The 24,057-nt window shown below is 40.8% G+C and overlaps 1 protein-coding gene across 1 annotated transcript; it reads left to right on the top strand.

Annotated features, from left to right (window-relative positions):
- The first annotated feature begins 1,923 nt into the window (after window positions 1–1,923).
- On the top strand, window positions 1,924–23,935 carry LOC119422836 (trafficking kinesin-binding protein 1). The gene is made up of 14 exons (XM_037690240.1): window positions 1,924–2,306; window positions 7,853–7,929; window positions 8,098–8,214; window positions 8,304–8,398; window positions 9,137–9,245; window positions 9,357–9,435; window positions 9,513–9,643; window positions 9,830–9,904; window positions 10,875–11,086; window positions 16,965–17,183; window positions 17,299–17,636; window positions 17,747–17,935; window positions 19,581–19,683; window positions 23,426–23,935. Exons 1-14 carry the CDS (start codon window positions 2,117–2,119, stop codon window positions 23,805–23,807), a joined length of 2,316 nt encoding a protein of 771 aa, XP_037546168.1. The 5' UTR covers window positions 1,924–2,116; the 3' UTR covers window positions 23,808–23,935.
- Window positions 23,936–24,057: the final 122 nt, after the last annotated feature.

Below are 24,057 nucleotides of genomic sequence, written 5' to 3' on the forward strand. Positions count from 1 at the left end.
TTGTCACTTGACTGACATACAGGGCAGCCTGGGCCTCGTTTACACGACGTGAAATGTTTGGCCGTTCATTTTCACTACAACAGCTCCCGTTCTCTCTGAAACTGAATGTTTGAGTCCTGGTCAGAGTGAAGATTTTTTGGGGAACCCCCCACGAAGGTGTGAAATGCTCTGCAAGTGTGAAGCAGCACATGCACACTACAGGTGGCTGCAGTCTAAAGTTTTTCTGCACCAACAACAGTTTTAATAAATGCCATAGAGCAGAGTGTTTTTGTGCTACTCGCCTTTTTTCAGCATGTAGGAGCAAAACTAATAAAATCCAGGGTCCAGAGAGATGTTATTGCATTCACCAGTTTGGACGCAACTGTGATCATGCTGACGCTGCAAGCTCAATGAATTCAGCTGAGCCTGGCATCAGGGTTGCCAGATAAATTCAAAATTACTTATTTACACCCTCCTTTTCTGTGCAAATGTTGAACCAACACAACGCGCACCTCATCTTAGAATATCTTTACTCTGCACAAATAACACTTTAGGTCAAAATACTATCATTTTAAAGTGACAGTACTATAGTTCATAATTTCTTATCTGGCAACCCGACTGACATGAAAACTACTGCACAGTTTTTTCATGTAAACCCGCTCATTTTTTGTTTATTGCCCCCAATAAACATTGAAAAAGCACTAACTTTTCCAGAGTTTGTTCTCGTGGAAATGGGGCCTTTGGACTAGGTCATTTTAAAAGTAGCTCACATGCCAAAAAAGTGTGGACACCCCTGTCCTAAACCATCGATTCTCCTCAACAAACTCAGGCACGCAGAGCCTTTCTAGTTTGGATCTGACTGCAGGTAAAGACTTTGATCATTAATATTCAGTCATTGGTAATGTATTAATCTGATTCAAACACTTAGTTACTCTTTTGTTGGGTGTTGTTTCTGTCGTCCAGGAAGAGGAAGCAAAATCATTTTTCTGGGTTTCTCCCCTTTTTGCACCAGTGAAGTCGAAATCAATAAACATTAGTATATATGTGAGATAATCAACACAACTTTTGTGGTGATGCGTTCTAGCTGTATATTTGTGGAATAGCAATACCTGAATGTTTATCTGCAGTTTAAATACATTTCTACATTGGGCTTAACAGAGAGCATTAGACCGGACTTGATTTCCATTGCAACATTTCCTTTGCACCAAAAGTATCTTTTGTAAAAAGGCTTTATTTTGCAGGGACCAACAAATATTTATAAATTCAAGGACACCAAAGCGGTGAAAGTTGTCTGAGGTGTCTCTTGGCGTGCAGCGTTCAGCCTGCAGAGTCAGTCTGTGGTTGAAAGTTTAATGAAGAAGTTAATATTTGATCGTAGGAAGCTGAAAGGCTACAGTGTGTGCAAACTGGATAGGAGACGTGGTGACACAGTTCCACTTCTCTGAAATTCACTGAAAACGTCTTTATTCTTATCGTCTTGTTTACTCAAGTACAAACGTCTTAATAATTTAGAAAGGCCCTCTGTATTTACAAGGGCAAAACTACTATGTGACGTCTTGAAATTCCCCCAGTAAAGCACTAATCTAGATTAATTATTGAATGAAATCCTGGCTTGAGCCTCAGATGCTGCCTCCATCACAACCTTGTGGGTGTGGCTCTGTCTGCATCAGTGTTACGCAGAGCCTCTTCTCTGCCTGGTGTGGGTGGGACGTACCATCTTCACTTAACGGGTGAGTGGATTTATGTAGCATCCTTTTCAGCTCCTCTATGAGTTGTTTCTAGATTTAAATGTTCATCTTACTCTTCTTTCCATGAATGGATAAAGACTGAAAAAACAGCATCCTCTTTTCTAGTGTGGGGTTTAGACTTTGCATCCTCCTCCTGCCCCCCTCCCCCCCTCCTCCTCCTCTTCATCTCTTCCACCCGGTAGTCCAACGTGGCCAGGTGAACGGAGGCAGGGATGACGACAGATGGCTCGTACAGCCCAAGGGATTATATATTAACACTGAGCAGCTCGGGATCTGCCGCACTCCCTCACAGAGACGAGCCGGCTCCGTCATCCAGCAGCGTGATGCGAGAAACAGGAGCGCTGCATCACAGCTCAGCCAACATTTAATAAAAGAAAAGGGTTTAACTCATGAACGGAGGGATTGAGAACAGTTTTCCTCCAGTGACCATGGAGGTGTGGAGCTGCTCAGCGTCTGAGGAGGAGGATGAGAAGAGCACGTCGAGTCTTGGGGACGAAATAGTAGAGAAGGATCTAAAATGCCACAACAGGAATAACAATAACAACAACAATGAAAGCCTTTGCAAGGAGGTGACACAAGGTGAGACGGAGCAGTGCACATTGTGATGAGAAGGAGAGCATGCAGAGGATGTGCAGCGCAGAGAAGCCAAGAAAATGTTAAATTACTGCAATTAATTAAAATGTTTTGTAATATATTTAATCAGTCAGACTTGGGAGTTCATCTTTGCTAATTGCATTTTAATCATGACTGCAGTTCAGAGTGCAGTGATGTCACTGCATCATTTATGTTTCCATCATGGTCTTCAATTTGCTGAACATGTAAGATTTTGTTGTTGCTCCAAGAGACATTTCAAACTTTAAAAATAAACCCAGCTTGAATATTTCCTCGCGGTTTGCTGAAGGTCACTGTGGCCGTTGGTCCTCGTGTGTATTTGCGCGTCCACACACTCTGCGGCTGCAGGATCAAGATATTTAATCATCATTTGGCTTTTTGCTGCCTCTGCTGTAAAGCTGGTTGTAAAAGCTATTTGCTATTATTTAACTTTGATTATAGTTAGCCAAATGCATTTTTTTATTTTTTTTTTAAACGACCAAATCAGCCTGAAGGACTTGCTCACAAACTCAGTTTAGTGACCTTGATTGTGAAGAACAAAAAGCAGCGGATACATGATGTTTAATTTTTATATTTAATTCAATTTGCTAAAAGGTGATTACAAAATGACTAAAGTTCCCGTCTTATTTTCTGATTTAATTTGTACAGGCTTTATGTAATTTAAGTAATTTTTAAATTAATACATGCGTGTTTAAAGGTTCTCTTGCTAATTTTGTGATTCAGCGCTGTTAATTTCAAAAGATTGTTTTCTCTATTCCTGCTTTTTGTGGTGGTCTTTGAACGCCCCACGTCCAAATGAACTGAAACCCTGCAGAAAGCAGGCTTTCGTGTAAATCTAAGGATGGAACTCGCCCTCCTCGGTCCGATTCCCACAATAAAGCAGACGTCAAACATCTAATTCAACCAGGTTGATCTGCAGGAGCAGTATTAGGTTAACGGTTCTCAGTAGCTGCCTGGATTTAGCTTTAACCTCAACCTCACTGGTAAAGTCGCAGCTCGGGCTGCAGAAACCGTTCTGCTCTCTTGCAGTGTGATCGGGAGGGAACACGTCAGGATTTTCACCCCATGTGACTGTTCATGCTGTCTATAAGGATGCACTTATTCACAAACAAAGCCGAGTATAGAAGAAATTTTAAAGTTCCTAAATAGCCAAACAAGTGTAGTAATGGAGATGTGAAAAGTTAGATGTTTTTTCACTTACTGAAGCCAAATGTTATAACTCATTTTACCATGTGTGTGTGTTAAAGAGTTGTTTTGTCTGGATCAGAGTGCTGCAAGAGGCTGCAGCAGTCGTCTGACCTTGCCTTTGTCTGATAACATATTTATAAAAAGGCGCTCTTTTAGGCTCTCTGTGAGCAGACTTGGGACGGAGCGTCATGTAACATTTCGATGCTTGTATTTCAACACTGCTCCATCTTGCAAGATTAAAACTTGGGATTAAGAAAATATCTACCTCTCCTGTGTAGCACATTTATTTAAAGAGCTATTACAAGGATAATAAATTATCCTAACATATAATTTGTCAAACGAAAGGCCTGCAGGCCAAATCTGGCCCTTGTTAACATTTTATTTGGCTCTCCAAGGTGATACTTTAAAGGGAAAATGTTTTTAATCTCCTCATTTTGCTTAAATAAATGAATAACTACTTCATTTATGGCAACTGGTTAACTATGAGTCTTTTTCTAAGAAAAGAGGTTTATTTTTCAGTCATCTTTTATTCTCACATGGAAAGAGCAACAGATAAATGGTAAATGGACTGTACTTCTATAGCACATTTCTATCTTATCAAGGCACTCAAAGCTCTTTACAATACAATCTGTGCCCTCATTTACCTATTCATACAGCACTCTACTAGATCTATCAGTGCTTTATCACATTCATACACTGATGGGACACACATCAGAGGCAATGAGGGGTTCAGTGTCTTGCCCAGGGACACTTCAGCATGTGACTGCTGGTGGAGTCGAACCCCCAACTCTTGCATTGGAGGACGACTGCTCTAACCACTCGGCTACAGCTGCCTCGATAGATGAGACCGATCGAACTCTTGTTGAGGAACCTGCAAGCAAGAAAAGATTTTGGTGCCTGACTTGAGTTAATGTATCGACTGAAATAGACCCGTGACTTGCACCATGATTTTATTTTGGCCTCCTTTTATAACTGAGTTTAACGTTTAGCTCATCAGTTTCATCTCCTGGAACCAACAGACATAAAATAATAAAATGTAAAACATGCAAAATAAGAATTATTGTTCTTGATTTATCCAGTGCTGCATTCTGAACACTTGGCTTACTTTTCTGTGAAGCAGATCTTATTTTGGATGTGTGGCTGTTCATTTGTGTACCTGCAGAGTCCAAAAGGATTTGGAAAACAATGATCTAATTACAGTTTGTTAGTTTTTAGAACGAGTTGTGATGCTTGGAGTTTAGAGCTCAGGAAGGCTTCTGATCCAAGTTTAGGATGGAGCTTGTTAATTAGATCATTTTCATTCTGCCCGATTGTTTCATGAGAAAATGGTGTTTTAAAATAAATTAAGGTTATTTTTACTTCTTTGTCTAGTTCTTTACATATATTTAAATCAGATGAGTTTTGAAGAACAGTCGTTCCTCGCTACTTCACGGTTCGTTTTTCACAGACTCGCTCTATCGTGGTTTTTCAAAGTAAGATTGGACATGACACACAATTGGCTAATTGATGGATGAGCCACACGATTGGTATGGAATTTTTATTTAAAATAATTACATTATTTAGCACCTGCTGCACCTGTGTGCAACCCACAGCTACAGGAGGAGCTTCCGTCAGATCTCCGCTCTGCAGCAGAGAAGTGGGCGTGGCCGAGAGCACTGGCAGAAAGCAGAGAGCAGCCGAGGCAGAGAGCAGAGATCATGACATTCTGTGCTCCTGTAGAGCGTTTAGAGTTTAGAAACATCATTTAGAATATTGCAAGAGTGAGAAGGGTTTAAAACGCCTTTATTTATATATATATATATATATATATATATATATATATATATATATATATACACACACACTAAAATAAACTACTACTTGTACTACTATTCCTAGTTCGCAGTTTTTCCACTTATCGCGGGGCTTCAGGGTACGAATCCCCAGTGATAAACGAGGGACTACTGTACTTGCTCATTTATTTTTTCAATCGTGTGGATGGTGTCTGGCCTTCAGAGGACATACTTGGCAAACGATGCCAGCTTCATTCATCTTTTAGGGATTTTTATTTTCTCTACTGCAGCATCCTTGAGAAGAAGAAGGTTTCTTGCTTGCAGACCTGTTAAATCGTCGTCGATGGTGGAAAATAATTGTTCAAACTGCAGAAATTCTCATTATCACCGAACAGACTTTTGTAAAAACTGATCTGAACCACGTGTAGCATCACAGTTTGCTCCCTTCCAGATAAAATGAGGTACTAACGTCTATTTTTTCAAAGTTAAATACTTGATGATCTTTTTTTTAATCCTTGTTGTTGTTTTGTATTTACAATATAAAGATTGAAACACAATCTGCAAGTGACGCCAACCCTCCTCGTCCTTCCATAGACTTGACTGACAGTTTATCCGAGGCAGAGTAGAACCTGATGCAAGCCAACACGCCGCTGAGTTTTCAGGTCAAATCAAAGCTCATTTAAATTATTTTACTGTAAAGAGATTCTCTTCGTCTTCGGGCTTGAACTGAGGTAGGATTAGAGGGACGCCTGTTGGTCTCTGTGTCCCTGTGATGGACTGGAGACATGTCCAGGGTGTCCCCCGTCTTCTCCTTTCTGTGTCTTGGGGAGCTGACGTCTATCTCCAGCAGTCACTGAGAGGCGAGGGACACCTTGGACAGTTCACAAGTCCACCACAGGAACACAGAGACAAACATTAATTCATATTAAAAATTAAAGAAATAAAACTATAAGAGAATAGAAGGATCTTATTTCAGCTTTTCATTTTTCATTTGGGTGTTTTTCTGTTAGGATTTTTATCTAACAGAGAAATAACAAATCTGACTGTCACGGAGGAACATTTTTTACGTTAAGTTTGCATTTCTGCAGAGTAGTTCGTCTTAATTGAATGTTTTTAGATAAAATGAAAATTTTTTTTGTTAAAATTAATTTTACGAACTATTCTGTAAAAATGAAAATGCACGCATTGTAAATGCTAACATTTACTAGATGGCTTAATTAATTTAGTTTGACTACTTTAAATTAGGTTAAATTAATTTAATTTAAACATTTTATTTAATTTTAAAATATGCAATAATGAGCTATATTTTTTACTTTTGATACTAAAACTTTAAAGAAACAAAAATGTACAAATAAGGAAACTAAAATCAACTGTGGTTTTTATTTGTATTGATAATGGATTTTTAAGTTTACAGGAAACTTATTTGCCCAGTTTTTAGAGTCAAATAATTGAGACGGTTTTCCTAAAAAAACATTAATCGTGTTGATTGAGGCCAGAACTGCTACTATGAACAGATTTATATGCTTACAAATATTTTCTATTCTATTTTTTGAATATCTCACATTGTTCAAAAATCACATTTTAACTAAAAACTTACTATTTGTGAAAAATAATTTCCAAACAATATCAGAGATATTCATCTTTCCTTAGAAGAGGGAAAAGTAAATAAATTCAGTTTATTTTTGGTGAGAAAATTGAATAAAATTTATAGAAAAAAGTTCTGACAAATTGTTGCTCCATTTGGAACTTCTATAAAACACATTTCTTGTCCTAAAAATGCACAGAACAAATATTTTTTTTAACAAATACGTTTTAAAAAGCAGAAACTAATAAAAAAAGCCATGCTTCGCTGTAAACTGGTATCTGCAGTGATGATAAATCCCTTTTAAAGACACTAATTAATCCTTTCTTCCTGTTCAGCTCTAACGGCTTTAAGGTAGAAATAAACAATCCATTGTTCAGGATGTAAGTTCAGCTCAGCAGACGGTTACAGTTTCCTCTCTGTGCTTTATCCGTCCTGCGGATGTGAACCTCCTGCGTCGAGCTATAAGTGTCCAGGAGAACTAAGTCTTCATTAGCATCTTATTTGGGCTAAAGGGGATCAAGCTAAGAGGATTCTGGTGACCACATGGAGATGTTGTTGTCTGCAGCTACTAAAACCTCTGAGGGAGGAGGCTTCTTTATTTATGAATCTCTTTTTCCTCTTTGCTTTTAAAATGAGATGCAACCAAAAAACAGAAACTTAAAAGTTGATATAAACGGAGGAATGATTGAGCAGATGAGTTTGTTGTGCAGTAATTTTAGCTTTCAGAGTAGCTCTTTTGCGAGAAAAAGATTAGAGGAATAAAAAAGTTTAAACTGTTTTTTTTTTTTTTATTAACAGCAAAGGTTGTTGCAGAAATAATTACATCATGAAATAAATAATTTAATGGTGTATTTAATAATTTTATTGTTTTAATGATTTAATGATACATTTCATTATGTATTTATTTATTTATTTATTTATTTCATTCTGCCTCCATTCATTAAATCCTTCTCTCCCTCCTCCCTCAGTGCTGTGCTCAGACAGAGTGGGCCAGGTCACCAAGACGTATCATGACATCAAGGCGGTCACCCACCTGCTGGAGGAGGTACGACGATAGACACACAGCAGATGAACGGGATTAAAGGAGATTAAACCTGTGCCTCCCTGACCCTCACTGGTTGTCGTCATTTTCACAACGTGGCCAGAAAGGAGCAGATCAAATGTTGAGATTCTCTGATTCTGCAACTAATAAATGTGTGATCCGATTTTCTAGAAAGAGCGGGATCTGGAGCTGGCAGCTCGAATCGGCCAGTCGCTCCTGAAGCAAAACCAAGAACTAACGGCTCGAAATGAAACGCTGGACGAGCAGCTTGAAATCACAAAGGAGGAGGTAAAAACGCTCGTTGTGAATCTTGGTGTAGGACAGAAACTCATGGTTTGCGTACTCCAAGTTGAACGTGTTTTAAAATTATTTTCCAGATCGCTCAACTTCGACACGAGCTCTCGATGCGAGACGACCTCCTTCAGTTCTACGCGAGCGCCGAGGAGATCGAAAACGCTCAGGCGCATTCCTCGTGAGTAAAAACACAAATAATGTGAAATACAAACAGAATTTAAGATTTACTCTAAACAGAGGATTGGTTTGAGATTTGTTCAACATAGATGTTTTCAAAAAGGATTGGTTTAAAGAGATAGTCTGGTCATTTATGAAGATGTTCTGTCAGTTATACAAAATTGTGTTCAATTTTTGCATGGTGCACTGTACAATTTGGAATGTCAATAAATTTATATTATTATTATTATTTATTATTATAAAGCTCAGAGTGTACAGGAACAGACAAAAGTCTTCATCCTGGCTAGGCTAGCAGCTAGCTAACCCCTTTCAGAACACTAAAAACACATTTTTAAACAAAACAAAACCCTGTGGGTTTGGCTCAAATATAACAAAGTGCTATAAAAGTGACCATCCTATCATTCAGTTGGAATAATTATAATATTGAACTTTTGGGTAACGACACACCACTATCAGACATTTGTCAAATTTACTGCAGTTTAAAAAAAACAAAAACAAACTATGAGACCACACAAAAACAACTTCTGTATTTACCAGAAGTGGAGTTTTTCATGATTAGACAGTTTTTGTCAAAGGACTCGCATCTAAAGGGTCATGTATGGAAACAAATACAACAAACAGAAGGGTCTGAGTTTAAATGTGTTTAATTGTGACTGTATCGCAGTAAAGCGTTTACTTTTCAATAAGCCAAAGATGCTCTTTTTTTTAATTATAAAACGCTTGTGTGTTTTTTGTGCAGCATTAAAAGGAATGAATCCACCAGTTCTCTCAGCAACTTTGTCCATTACGACTTCCTGCAGCAGAAACTGAAGAGTTTAGAGGAGGAGAACCGCAAACTCAGATTAGAGGTCTGCATAAATAAAACTCATTGTTTATGAAATGTGTTTTTGTTCCTTAAAGTACATTTTGGGTGGTCGGCTGTACGATGCAAGCACTTGACATTGATATTTTCTCTGCAGGCCAATGAGCTCTCAACAGAGACGACCAACTATGAAGAGCAGGAGCAGGAGCTGATGATGGTGTGTGTGGAGGAGCTCTGTAAGTGCAGCGGCTCTGTTTCTGGGAGCGCAAGTTGTGTAAGTCGCAGTCGAATTGACCTCATTTGTGTTTTTTAGCGTCTGCAAACAAGCAGGTGGTGGACCTGTCTGAGGAGTTGGCTCGAAAAGTAGAGGACACTCTGCGACAGCAGGAGGAGATCAGCTCCCTGCTCGCTCAGATCGTTGACCTGCAGGCTCGCTGCAAAGGGGTGAGAGAGGCAAAAGCACAAACACACTACACTTTGGCAAAAAAAGTGGCTTTAAATTAAAATCTTAAATAAAAACAAACTGTATAAGCCTCCTACTTTTTTATCTAAATTATCAAGCATCGATGTTTGTCTTCTGTTGTGGAATAATTGATTTATTAAAACAAGAAATCTTAAAACTGTTTACAGCTTGCCGTTGAGAACGAGGAGCTGAACCAACACCTGAGTGGCTCCAGAGAAAACGAGACAAAACTGAAATCAGAGGTGAGCGACTTCAGCCACATATTAAAGTTGAAATAAAATGCTTACAAATTCACAATTTGCTCGTTGTCCCCCGTCGCTGAACAAAAATGGGGAGTTGGAAATACCCTCCATCTGTCCGCGAACGTCATGAGCATGATAACTTGAAAAATAAAGGAGGCATTAACTTCCATTATAGTGTGTGGCTACTTCTGGAAAAACTGGGTTGCCATGTCAAAATCCAAGATGGCCGCTGCCATAAAGCTATGTAAACGTGAGCTGGATAGCTTTAAAACCAAGGAACGGGTCAACAATTTTTTTTGGTTAATTGCTGCATCTTCATATCATCATCATCATCATAAGATGTTCCTTTCAAAAATAAAGTTGCCAAATCAAAATCCAAGCTGGCCACCACCATATATAATATACATAAATATATGGATGTAAACCGGTCACCCCATCATTTAAGGACACAATGCTTTCTAGATTTTATATTGCTTACAAGTTTAGTTTCCTCAAATAACTGAGGTGGCCAAATATTAATTCATGATGGCCAAAGCCACCATTTGCCACCCCCTGGCTCCACCTGAGCCTGGTGGTGGATCAAACTGCTTCCTCCACTCTCCAGGATTCATCACTCTGCACCTCCTCAAACAAGAAATCAAACCTACATCTGTTCTTCTCCACCGTATAACTCCTTCCCAATTGAACATCTTGCACCAAAAGATTAAGGTTTATTTGCGTTCCACATTTAATTCCAGTCCAGAAAAACACTCATCTCGTAAGTTACAAACATTTACTATACAAATCCTTCAGCGTTGGCTGACATCAGCATCTCTCATTCATATCTGTGGTTTCTTGAACTGCTGTGATTAGGAACTCATGTTCAAGTGATAATATTTTTATCTCTCTAGATAATTTCTGCTCTGGATGTGGACACATTCCTGTTTATACGCAAGAGTTTCTGAATGATTCATTTAATTTGTTTCTGCAGCTCCAGGACTTGCAGGACAAGTACTTTGAGTGCGAGGACATGCTCCACGAGGCACAAAAGGACATAAAAAATCTGCGAAACAAGAGTTTGCCCAACAGCACGGTGCAGAGGTACACTGCGCTGGCCTCTGTCCTCCCCATGGACTCCCTGGCAGCAGAGATCGAAGGAACCTTTCGCAAAGGTCTGGACTCCCCGACTCCCTCAGAGTACAAGTGAGTGTCAACGACAAACACTAAAAACTGCTGCTGTAGCTGTGAGGCGTTTCTTTAAAAGTTTTTATAATGTAATCAAGGCATTGGTGATTATGTTCCCATAACAACACACTTCCTGTAAACAGCGACAGAAACCGTTCTGGTCAATATTTTAAGTTCAGAACTAGGACATAAATGTTCTTTAGGAACTGAGCTGCATTGATGAAGCCTTTTTGCTATAATCGTTTGAACAAAAACATTCCTCTAGAGTTGCTCGCGTTCTATAAAAAATGAAATGCAGCTCATCTTTCAGTAAAGGCACAAACTCATTTCTGCAGAACTGAAGTAAAAGCTGTTACCTTGTTGTGGGAAACTGTAAAAGTGATGTCTCACTGAGCCACAACTGTTCAAGACTCAAAACTGGACATTTCTTTAGTTGCAGTCTCAAACCTGTGTGGAAGTGTTTTGCACGCAGCTTTCATCTTTGTTTTCTTGGCTGTTCCTTGTCGTGTCCGCTTTGGAATCTGCCACTGTTTGATTTATGTTGGCGTACACTTTAAAATGAAAATTAACAGAGTTTCAATATTAATTATTATATTTAGCTGTTTTACTCCAGATCGGGGGGAGTTTTTGTCTTAGGTGGATGAGTTTATCTGTATCTTGTTCATGATTGATGGTAGGATGGAGTGAGAGATGGATCCTCATCCTCAGCAATGAGGACGTTGCTTCGGTCAATTGTGGTGAAAAATAGAGTTGAGTAAGACAAAGCTCTCAATTTACTGGGCTGTACGTTCCAACCCTCACCTGTGGTCATAAGGTTTGGAGCATGACTGAAAGAAGATCCTGGATACAAGCAGCCGAAGTGAGGCTGGCCGTGCTCAGTCTTTGAGAGAGGGTGAGGAGCTCCTTCATCCCAGAGGAGCTCTGACTAGAGCTGCTGCTCCTCTTCATCAAAAGGAGTCAGTTCAGTGGTTCGGGCATCTGATTAGGATGCCTCCAAGACACCTCCCTTCGGAGGTTTTCCAGGCATGTCCTACTGGTAAGAGGATCCGGGGTAGACCCAAAACTTTCCAAATATATCTGGGCCTGGGAACACCTTAGGCTCCCCCCAGGAGGAGCTGGAGAGAGGGATGTCTGTGTTTCTCTCCTGGACCTGTTGCTTCCACAGCCCCACTACGGATAAACGGTAGAAGATTGAGATGGAAATAATTATTTATCTTTGGTGAATTGTTGGTTGGCTTTAGACACCAACATTTATCTCAGATGTTTGGAGACATGTTGGAGACTCCCCCACTAAAAGCCGACAGTCTCAGTCCACTGATATACTGGCTCATGTTACTATAGAGTGGAGTTATGAAGTTTCATTACGTTTAAACAGCTACAGCTGCTGTTCCTTTTGGTGTTTTCATCAGCGAGTCATTGAGTTTACTTGATCCAGAAGTTATCGTTCGAACAGTCAACCTGAGGGGAATACAGCAGACGGTCTTCTTGCATGAGACCAGTTAGCTTCAAACGGGCAAATGTCTTAACTCACTCTAAATGTCATATTCGTTTACTCTGTACTTTTACAGTTTCTTTACTTGAAGAGTGATGGCTGACCTTATGAACACATGAACAAGGTGTATGGAAATGAGCCCGAGTTGGCCAAAGAGCTATTTTTGCCTGACGTAATTATTGATCCAAAAATGCATGATGATGTTTTTCTAAAGCTTTGACTTTACTTTATTATTCTCAAAGGGAATTTTTTTGAGCAGTTGTACAAAAGTTAAATAAAAGAAGCTCATTCACAGATGTGTAATTGATGGTTTTCAGGTTTTACTGTGATCCAAAAACGTATTTTTTTTAAATTGTTGAAGTTAATTAAACACTGAACACACCAGTTTTAACGTTCTCAACTGGTTTTCCTTTTTATTCAATTAAAGTTCAATTCAAAGTTTATTTATATAGCACATTTAAAAACAACCACAGCTGACCAAAGTGCTTAACAAAAATTACATTGTAGATAAAAATATGATACAATGTAATAAAAGAAATAAAGTTGAGTTTAATAAAATAAAAGTATGATCAAATTTGCAGTAAAACAACAATAAAACAATAGTAGTAATAAAAACCAAGACAACTATTGCATATTTGCTGCAATTTTCCCAAAACTCGAGTCAGTCAGGTACTAATTTGAGTGAAGTCCAGGGAGAAGATGTGTTTTCAGTCTGGACTTTGATCTACTGACCGAGAGAGCTTCACAGACAGAGGGAGGCTGTTCCACAGACTGGGTGCTGCCACAGAGAAGGCTCTGTCACCTCTAGTCTTCAACCTCGCTTTAGGGACAGCCAACAAGAGCTGGCCGGCTGACCTCAGGGCTCTGGATGGAGTGTAGGGCTGCAACAGCTCGCTTAGGTAAGATGGGCCCATGGAGTTTAAACACTTTAAAACAATCAATAAAACTTTAAATTTCACTCGAAAAGCAACAGTGAAAGGAGTGTAAAACGGGGGTGATAGATTTGCGCCTCCTTGTGTTCGTCATCAGACAGACTGCAGCGTTTTGGATGCTCTGCAATCACTGCAGGGAGCTCTGGTCCAACCCTAAATACAAATAATTACAATAATCCAAACGCGATGTAATAAGTGCATGGATAGCCCTCTTCAGATCAGGCCGAGGAAGGTAAGGTTTTATCTTTGCAAGTGTCCTCAGCTGGAAGAAACTGCCTTTGATAACAGCACTAATATGCTTATCAAATTTAAACAGAGGACCAACCACACTGTCATGCCCAAGCAGGGGGTTGCATTGACCGAACACCAGAATCTCTGGTTTTTCCTGTTTCAGGTTCAGAAAATTTGCTCTCAACCATGCCTGTACGTCCCTAAGACAATCCTGTAACATGTACAGCAGACTGGCTGTCATTTACTGGTAGATAGATTTGAATGTCATTTGTAAAGCAATGAAAAGAGACTGTGTTTTTTAAAGACGAAACCCAGAGGCAGCAAGTACAAGGCAAAAAGAACAGGTGCTAATATCGACCCCTGGGGCACCCCATATTGCAGAGTAGACACAGAGGAGGAATACTGACCTAGATTTACAGAAGAACTCCTATTTGAGAGATGAGATCGAAACCAGTTTAAAGCTGTACCATGAATCCCAACAAGTGACAGACGGGTCAAAAGGATGCTGTGATCCAGTGTCGAAGGCAGTGGACAAATCTAAAAGAAAGAGAACTGCTGATTTTCCTGCATCAACAGTTAATAGAAGGTCATTTAAAACTTTTAAAAGGGCAGTTTCAGTGCTGTGCCGTATTTTAAAACCAGACTGAAAATTTTCACCAATTTCGTTTAGGTCCAGGTAAAACTGCAGTTGGACATAAACAACTTTTTCTAAAACTTTAGACAAAAATGGCGATTTAGAACCAGGTCTGAAGTTAGACAGCACATTTGAATCAAGGTTGCTCTTTTTGACGAGCGGATGAACAACAGCATGTTTCAGATCGGTAGGAAAACATCCAGTCATCAGAGAAGCAGTTGTCATTTTGACCACACATGGACCAACACAGTCAAAGACGTCTATAAACAGACGACTAGGAACGGTGTCCAGAGGGCCCGAAGAAGCCTTTAACTTTTTAACAATCATTTCCAGTCACACTTTTTGATAACTTCATGTGTTTCTTCAGATCGTGTTTAAAAACAAAAAATTATAATGAATTAAGTTTCATAAGAAACAGTGAAGGATTATATGGTAATAACATTTTATTTATTTTAGGAATCTAATATTCTCTGTAAAATCAAGTTGCAGATCAAGAAGGTGGAGTTTGTAAAATAGTTTTTGTGCCGTCCTCGTGCGGTTTTCTTTGAAAATCGAACAGCTCTCTCTCTTTTTGGGCTTCCTCCTGAAAGAAAGACAACATAAATGTTAATGGAGCTGTGTAATCTGAAGAAATTATAAACAGTTGAACCTCAGTCGTCCTGAAAGCGGCACACCTTATCTCCTGCCTCCCTTTCCTTCTTCTCGTCTCTGAGTCTGACCTCCAGCTCCTCACATTTCGTCCTCCACCATCTCTCCTTCTCTTCGCGTTCGTCCTCCTTCTGTCTCATCACAGTCAGAGTTTGGAGATGCTCCTTTGTGGCGGCGATCAACTCCCTCCTGAAGCACTGGGTGCGTTTTTCCTTCTTTACGATCTCCGCTTCCTGCCTCACACATTTCTGCTGCAGTCGCTGAAGCTCACCAGTGAGTTGTTTCCTTCTGATCCTCCCTCTTTTTTCCTTGATCGTCACTTTATCCAGCTTCGCCTGCAGCCTTTCATTCTCCTTCTTTCTCAAAGCCTTGTCACTTTGAGACGACTGGAAATAACTGTCCACGTGTTTGAAAATATTTATGACGTCCACGTATTTCTTGTCCAACACCCTCATTGCATATCTGACTTTTTGCTCAAATTTAACCCTCGCCCAACTCAGAAACCAGCAGATGGAGACCAGGTCCTGCTGGTTTCTTCTTGCAGTCTCCAGAGCCCGTCGGAGCGCCGTCATTTCTGCATCGTCGAATGGATTTTGGACCGGATGCACGGGGGGCTCATCGACATTAATTTGCTGCTGTGTCTTAAAAAACAAAACAAAAAGAGCAAATCAAAAAATAATGCAACACATTCACAGAGAAATGCGTTTTTAGGTGAAAGTAAAATTAATTGTTCTACAAACTTTGTGCACATTTGTCACAATACTCAATTGTTAGTACACAGAATATCATCTTAAATGGCAAACTTAACCATTTGAGTGATCTAAACCAGAATAATCTGTAGGCTGTGGTAAGTTATTTTTCTTTTAAAAACAATTTAAAACCTTGTTTTCATTCAAAAAGTATTAGCTGCAGTGATAGATGCACATTTACTCTTCCTAATAAAGTGTTTGTTTTTAATTTATTTAACCTTTATTTAACCAAGAAGTCTGTTGAAGTTGCATCTTTTTCAAAAGAGACCTGGTCAAGATTACAAAGTGACATCATTACAAGCTAAATCACAATTAATATTAAATGAGACAAATAGACAGAAAATTACGACAAAGTCCGGCTTAAGAACAGGAGTTCTTAAAATGTGATGCCTAGAAAAATCAGACGCTGAGAGGTGAAGGTTTTTGTTTCTTTTGTCATAAAAATCAACACAAGTTTTGTAATAATGAAACTAGTTTTCGCTTACGGCAGTCCAGCAAATAAAACGTACACAGTCCATGTATTTATTCATGTTCTGGGGCCAAACTGAAGGTGATTTAAATGGTAATGGCTTTATCACTTAAAGTAAACACGAGTTTTATAAAAACAGGCTAGCTGAAATTTACACAGCACTTAGAGGTTAAAAACACAAATTAGACGTTGATGAATGAGCTCATTTTTCCCTAACGTTTGAATTTAAAGATCTCACCGTGTTTGTTGGTCTGTCGGCGTCTTCCATGACGATGACGGCACAAAAACGAAGCGAGGGAGCTGAAATGTCGGTGCAGATAAACCTGGAAGTCTAAATTCTTCACTGATGTCTGATTTTTAAATTAAAACTTGTTTCCTTGGAGAAAAACAACAAATTCCGGAACATCATTTAAGTGCAAACACCATGACAAGTTTATTCTCAGTAACTCTTTTCTACCAGCTCTCTCTGTGTGTTCGTCTGTCGCGTTAGCAAAATATCCAATAAACCAGTGGACAGACTTTAATTAAATGCTCTGAAAGTAATAATTGTAAATTCATCTACAGCTGATTAACTTTTTGAGTCAATCCATCAAAGATTACCGCTACAACTAAGTGACCTTAGCACACACAAATGGCTATGATTCGGCGGACTTTTCAGATGTGGAGCTAAAATTTGGTGTGGTAGTAGCCGAGAGTCATTCCTAAAACCTACAAGCTTCATTGTTGTTTTTCCCTCTACAGGAACCATCCGTGGCGTGTGTTCGAAACGGTGAAGGTGGTGAACAAAGCTGGCAGGATGCGCTCTCTGTGCCACTCACCGGGTCTGCCAGGCTCCAACCCTGTGTCGGCCCGTTCCAGCTGTGCCAGCACCCCCAGAACCAGCTACTACGGCTCTGACAACACCAGCATTAACCTGGAGGACAAGCCCAGCTCCACCCCTGCTCCGAAGGAGGACAACAGGTGAGGCTGGCGAGCGGCGTGAAGTTTTGTTTTTGGATCCTCTCCAACAGTTCATGCACATTTATGTGAATCTCAACGTCTTGACTTGAAGAAATGTTGCATTTCCCACCTGCAGTGTCAGCGGACCCAAACGCCTGGGCCAGCCAGGCACACCTGGTGGTCAGGACCTGGAGGCTGCTCTGCGCTGCCTCTCGGCCCGACAGCAGAACCACTCCTCGGACCGTCCGTTCTTTGACGTAGAGAGAGAACGTAAACTCAAAGCCTTGGTCGCAAACTGCAAAGAAGGAAACGGCTCCAGTGGCTTCCTGACGCCAAACGACAGCCTGGCCTCCAGCTCTGCTGCGTCCACAGGCACCAATTACTCCAACGGGAGCTCACGGCACTCCTGTGGTTCTTCCGGAGGATCCCGGTCCTACCTGCCCGACCGGCTGCAGATTGTTAAACCTCTAGAAGGTAAAACGGCTACAGAGGCAATGAAAGCTTAGAATATGCTGAGTGAAAAACATGAGTCAGCCATTTCTGCTACACCTGGGTTGTATCGTAACGTGCTCTGATGATCCCAGGCTCGGTGACGCTGCACCACTGGCAACAGCTGGCCAAACCAAACCTGGGAGGGATTCTCCACCCGCGTCCTGGAGTCCTGACTAAAGACTTTAAGGAGCTGGAGGTGGACGTACAGCACGTCTACAGCCTGAACGACCTGGAGGAGGACGAGCCTGACCTGTCTCAGTTCTCTGGAACTCGTGGATTCGGTAAGACACATGCAGATACACACAGTTCCTCCGTCTTTGTCGTTATGACTCACCTCGTCGGGTTCTCTCGCATTTTAATGTCTCGTCCTTCTCATGTTACTTTTGATGCAAAGTTCATCCTCAGCTGCTTAAAGGGCCCTGCATACTCCATCTGAAGCCGAACAGTCGACTTGCGGTCACGTGATCACGTTTGGCCACAAATCTATCATGAAGAGAGCGCCACACTTTTCATCAGACAGATGCATGATTAGGCCTGTCACGATAACAAATTTTGCTGGGCGATTAATTGTCTCAAATTATTGCGATGAACGATAATATTGTTTGAAATTTGACAATAATTAGTAATTATTGTCAAATTTAAGAAGAAATGTTTATTTGTTTTGTGAGTAGTACCTTTTTTGACCACCAGATGGCAGCATAAGACTGTTTGAACCGAAGGATGGATAGTGAGGGAGTGAGCAGTGTGTCTTTTTAAGAAAAATGGGAGGGAGGCCCCTTGACATGACATGGGCTGTCTCTCATTCCTGCTTTTCAGTTCTCAAAATGGCGTGTGTGGTTTGAGCTCGTTAGCATAGCATTTTTCACACAAAGCTTTTAATTTAAAAAAAAATCAGTAAACAAGTTCTCAGCTTCTTTTTGGAGAGAAAAACAACTTTTTACATGAAGGCACGGGTTTCAACTGTGAATTTTGGAGCTTTGACAAGACGGAGGTTTTTTTTCCCTAGGTCAGCCTATTAGCTTAGCTCGAAGCTTAGCTGCTTTTAACGATCCAAAAACGCGATTTTGGATCGTTAAAATTGATTTTGAAAAGAAAATAGAAAGGGAGGGGTCAGTGAAGAGCACCGGAGTTGAGCCTTTTGTCATCCAGTGTCTTCAGTAGAAAGAGAGAGACGCGAAGAAACAATAAAGCCAATAAATGAAAATGAGGTTGATAATTTTCATTTATCATGAGATTAATTGATTTATTGTTTATCGCGACAGGCCTAGTCACAATGTCTGCACAATCGCCATCGAGGAGTTTTTGGACATTTTACTAATTTAGTGTGTTTGAAAAGTCATGCAGCTGAATGTCCAAGTGCATTTCTGCTATGATGAACACGTCCACAAACTTCTGACCCATCACACAATCCTTGGTGCAGACGCCTGTGAGACAAAGTCCAGCCCTGGCCTTGTGTCGAAAAGGCAGTGGAGCTGCTCTAAGAACAAAATGTAGCTCAACTACGTCAACGAGAGCTGATTTCACCGCTTCAGATGGAGTGTGCAGCGCCCTTTAGTGCAGGGGCGTCAAACTCCCTTACAAAAGGGGCCAAAATGAAAACCATTTTCAAACAAAGGGCCTGTTTCAGAATTTACATTAACTCGAGTTAGATACCCAACATGTTTTCTTGGTCACAGGTTCCACAATAAGAGTTTGATTGGTCTCATTTAATGTTCTCTGTTGCACTTTTGACATCATAATCAAATATTACTGGAACAAAATTCAAGTGATAAAAGTATTTTACATTTAAAATAACATCTTGGGGGCCAGATAAGATGTCATTGAGGGCTGCATTTGGCCCCCTGGCCTTGAATTGACACACATTCTTTAATGTCTTATTAGACGTGAATATTCATCTGTTTTTTTTTTCCCTCCATGATCTGATAGTTTCTCCATCGGGCCCAAATCTCCTTCAGACCTCCCCCTCACACACCACCACCCCCAGCAAAGTCCTCCAACCCTCCCCTCTCATCCCCTCCTTCTCCAATAGGTAAGAGCTCCCACACTGCAAACTTTACTGCTTGTTGGTTTTCACAGCTCTGACAAAGTCTTGCATTGTTTAATGAAAACTTGATTTACTGCATTAAGGAAGCAGAAGAAGTTAAATACAATCAGTTTAAATACTTTAGATTTCCTGCCTTCTACCATGCTGCTTTTCCTCTCTTGACCTTTGCCCTTTGCCCCTTCGTTGACAGAAAAAGGTTTTCTCCATAGAGGCAGCCGTCAGGGAAAAGTAAGAAGCGGTGAAATGAAAGAACTCAGAATGACGGATTAATGTCCTAAATATTAACAAGAGGCAATGAACTGTATTTGATTAAAGATCAGTGAACGCTGCTGCAGGCAAAAGGTTAAAAGCAGTACTAGTTACCAGATGTTTCCTGAAATATTTATGCTTTATTGAATAAAGTATTCTTTATCAGACGTGCTCAGTAATGATAACGAGGAGTTTGTATTAATTCTGGGAGCCAGCCTCTCTGTTTAGATGATGCCCAGACATGTTAAAACATAACTTTTTTCCTTTTGTTTAACCAGTTTATGATTGTTTTTAAATGTTTATTAAGTTTATATGTTGCTAATCCTTTTGTACCAGGGAGTCTAAACTACTGCCCTGACTTTAAAATAAATGGACTAAATCATAATAAGGTTTCCTCTACCTGATTTACTGAAATCCAGAAGCAAAAGCAGCTAAACGGACCCATTTCATGGTGCTCCCTCCGCCGTGCTTCACTGTTGGACTGAGGTTAGTACGGCCTGTCGCTCTCCAGATGCGGCACCGCACGTTTTTCAAAAACGCTCAACTTCTGTCTCGCATGTTCACCTAACCTGCTGACAGTGCTGTCTTCCTGGGAGGTTTGTGCTAATTTAAGAAGCGCTTAAATGTTTTTTTTTTTGTTTTTGTTTTTTTGGGGGGGGGGGGGGGGGTGGGGGTAGATTTAGTTTTTCTTCTTGTGCGCCGGTTCCCAAACTTTTAAACTCATGACCCCCAAAACAACAACGGCAAAGACTTGTGACCCCAGATCTCCTCGTCTGAATTAAACAGACATTGCTAAAGGATGTAATACAACACAAATAACTCAACTGCCTGTTTGTGCCTTTTGTACTTCTTAGAGTTGCATTCGGGCCCAAAAAACCCGACCTGGCCCCAGCCCATAGCCGTCATTTCCAAAACCCGCCCGACCCAACGAATTAACAGTAATTACAGGTTCAAATCCCCCAAAAACCCTGACATTTTTAATTAAGCTTTGACTGCTTATATAGTTAACGGTCAGCGGACGCTGAGTAAAAGGGGCAGAAGATCGGAGCTGCTTGTGCCTGCATTCTGCATTATTCAGACACGGACCCTGCTCTGACATGGCGGATATTTTGTGATCTCACCTGTTTGGGTCGTCGGCTGCGTGCGTCCGTTGAGTGCTGCGGCTGAATGAACATCCATTTGGGCTGATGGATCGCTGGCAGTAGTCCATCTGAAGCTTAACTGAAGTTTTTACCTCTTTCAAGGCCGGTCAGCGCGCAGTCAAATGGCCGCATGCGACTGGTGATTGTATGGCAAGCCACGCTGCCATATAATTGGATCGTCAGCCGCGCGCATCTGCTGATGCAAACAAAAACCCGACACCGACCCGGCCCGCACATTAAGCACATTATTATGGCCCGGCCCTAATCCGGGTTGGGCGGGGCCAGTCTCGGGTTAGAAATGACAGCTCTAGTACTCGTTACAGTGAAAATACCCTTGTATAAATTATTTTAAAATTTTGTTTCATTTCAAGACCATCAAACTTATTTTGTTAACCTAAGTAGGATCTTGATCCCCACTTTGTGAACCACTGATTCTGTGGGAAGATTTTAAAGTGTCATTAAACAATTACTCGTTTTTAGACCAGGGATATTCAACTATCGGCCCCGGGGCCAATCAGGCCCACAGGTGAGCTCAGTTCGGTCCATCAGTGGGTTCATTTTTAAATAAAACAAGATTTTAAACCATAAAACAAACTTACTAAATGCTTTCAGTAACTGTGACACCCCCCCCCCCCTGCAATTTAGTTGAATAGCCCTGTTTTAGACCCTTCTTTTAATCTCACTGAGATTAGATACCTTCTCTTAGTTTAATTTTCTCATCTAGACTGAAAAGCAAGTCACCTGACTTTTCACATTTTTAGCCTTTTTATTATTGATAAAAAAAAGTGGGATTTATGAAATTGTAGCTTTTTATCCCTTCCTCTAACATCCTGTGACGGTTTCCAACAACCAAGCCTTCTAATTGACTAACTTTGTCAGTAACTCCACTTTGCGTCTCCCTGACTCAGACTAACGTCATTTCTTTTGACTGAAACTCCAAGCAGCTTTTAGCCTGGCCTGTGATCCGTAAAGACATGAAAGTACAGCTGATTGTGTCTTTGTTGGATCAGACTGTTTATAACTGCTGCTTAGACAAAGAGCAGATACACTTTAATTCAGCTAAATGTAGATTTTCAGGTCTTCATCATAAATAAAGGAAATCGGTTCTCTTCTCTCCTCTGTTCTCCTCCTACTAACTCTGTTAAATCTAACACCGTGTTCTTGGTTTGTCAATCGTTTTAATGCTTGTTTCATTTAAATGTTTTCAGATCCTGATTCATCACTAACGCACGTTTCCATCTTTTATTACCGAGACACCAAACTAACCACAAGTTGTCATTTTCTTCTAGTTTTTGTTTGAATGCACAGTTTTAAAGTGCCTGTGACGTCCAGTTTTTGTATTAAATACGAATGCATTTTTTTGGAAAGATAACATTAATAACATTGCAAAAAATGATACACACCGCTGAGATGAACAGTTGTCGAGATATGCGCATGAGCAGAAACAGGAAGTGATGACGAAGGGGAACGCATGCACAGAGCAATGCTACAATGGCTGACATCACCGGCACTAGAGGAGAATGTGACGTTTCTTTACGTATTTTTCAGTCACTATCAGAGGGAGACAAAGAGAGTCTGGGACCAAATAATATTTTAATGAACAAAGACCACAGTTCCCCTTTGATGTCACTTCCTGTTTCACTTTGGCTGTGCCAATCAAAAGATTCCCCACTTGTATAACAAAAATGGATAAAATCATGTATATTCTGGAACATTTCCTAAATGTTAATATTCTTTCTTCCACATTTTTCTGCACGTCAGTCACAGACACTTTAACTTATATGTTTTTGTCTTCATGAACCTCTGGACATCTACAACTGATGAACTTTAGAGTTAAACCAATTTAAGATGGCTGCCACAGTCAACTGACGTTAAAATACACGAAATGACTATAATTCAGTTAGTTTTATTGATAAATACCTAAACTTCAGTGTGGTGGTAGCTGAGACTGATCCCCAACAAATACTCTGAATTTTATCATGAACTAGAGTCAACTCTCTGTTAGCAAAATATTTCATGACCACTGGGTGGATTTTAATGACAGTCTCAGGACGTTAGCATTGGGTTCACATCAACAGCAAATTCCAATTCAAGATGGCCACCACAGCTAAATCGCCTTTAAACAACAGACGCTTGAAAGATTTTCAGATATTGAGCTAAAGCTGGGTGTGGTAGTAGCTGAGAGTCATCCTCAACACACACTCTGAGTGCTAACATCATACTGCACCTGATGTTTCCAGGATTTGACCAAGACGGCTCCATCTGTCGGGCGATGGGCGTTCTCTCCAGAGATGCTGAGATTAAAACTTTTAACGACTTTATTCATTGTTTTCCAGCCTTCGCTCTTTCAACTTGCCACCTTGTCGGAACTGTGAGCTCCTGAGTTCTTGGACCCCCTCCAACCTGCAGCACTTCACCACCACCTCCTCCTCCTCCTCCTCCACCTCCTCACTGGGCCTCCTGCAGCTGCTGCAGGAGCACAGCATCTCAGCCTGTCCTCATCCGCGTCACAGCAACGTTCACCACAGCCGCGGCGCCAAACCTCCACGCCCCGCCCTCAAAGACAAAGCCGGGGGTTGGCTGTCGGACAGAAACGGGAAGAGGAACGTCTTCAGCCTGAACCTGGTGGAGAAGCTGCAGAGCCTCGGGCTGCACAGGGTGGCAGCCTGGGGCATGAAGAGCTGCGGCGACAGAGTCCAGCATCCCCCGAAGGTGTGACGCGTTCACGGTCCCCCCCGCAGCACCTGTGAGATCCCCGACCCACTGCAGCAGTCGTGTCTTAAACAAAAAGCCACAGAATGTGTTGGAGCCATACTTGACTCGGAGGCTGAGTACACTCGCACACAAAAACGAGAATTTTTTTTTTTTATTATTGTGCGTTTGTGAATGTCATTTTACAGATTCTGCCATCCCTGGTTTTAAAAACCTGTTGTTGTTTTTTTTTTTGTTTTTTAGTTTCCAAGGTGAA

Source organism: Nematolebias whitei, chromosome 16, assembly GCF_014905685.2.
Source record: "Nematolebias whitei isolate Nwh7 chromosome 16, NemWhi1, whole genome shotgun sequence".
NCBI lineage: Eukaryota > Metazoa > Chordata > Actinopteri > Cyprinodontiformes > Rivulidae > Nematolebias > Nematolebias whitei.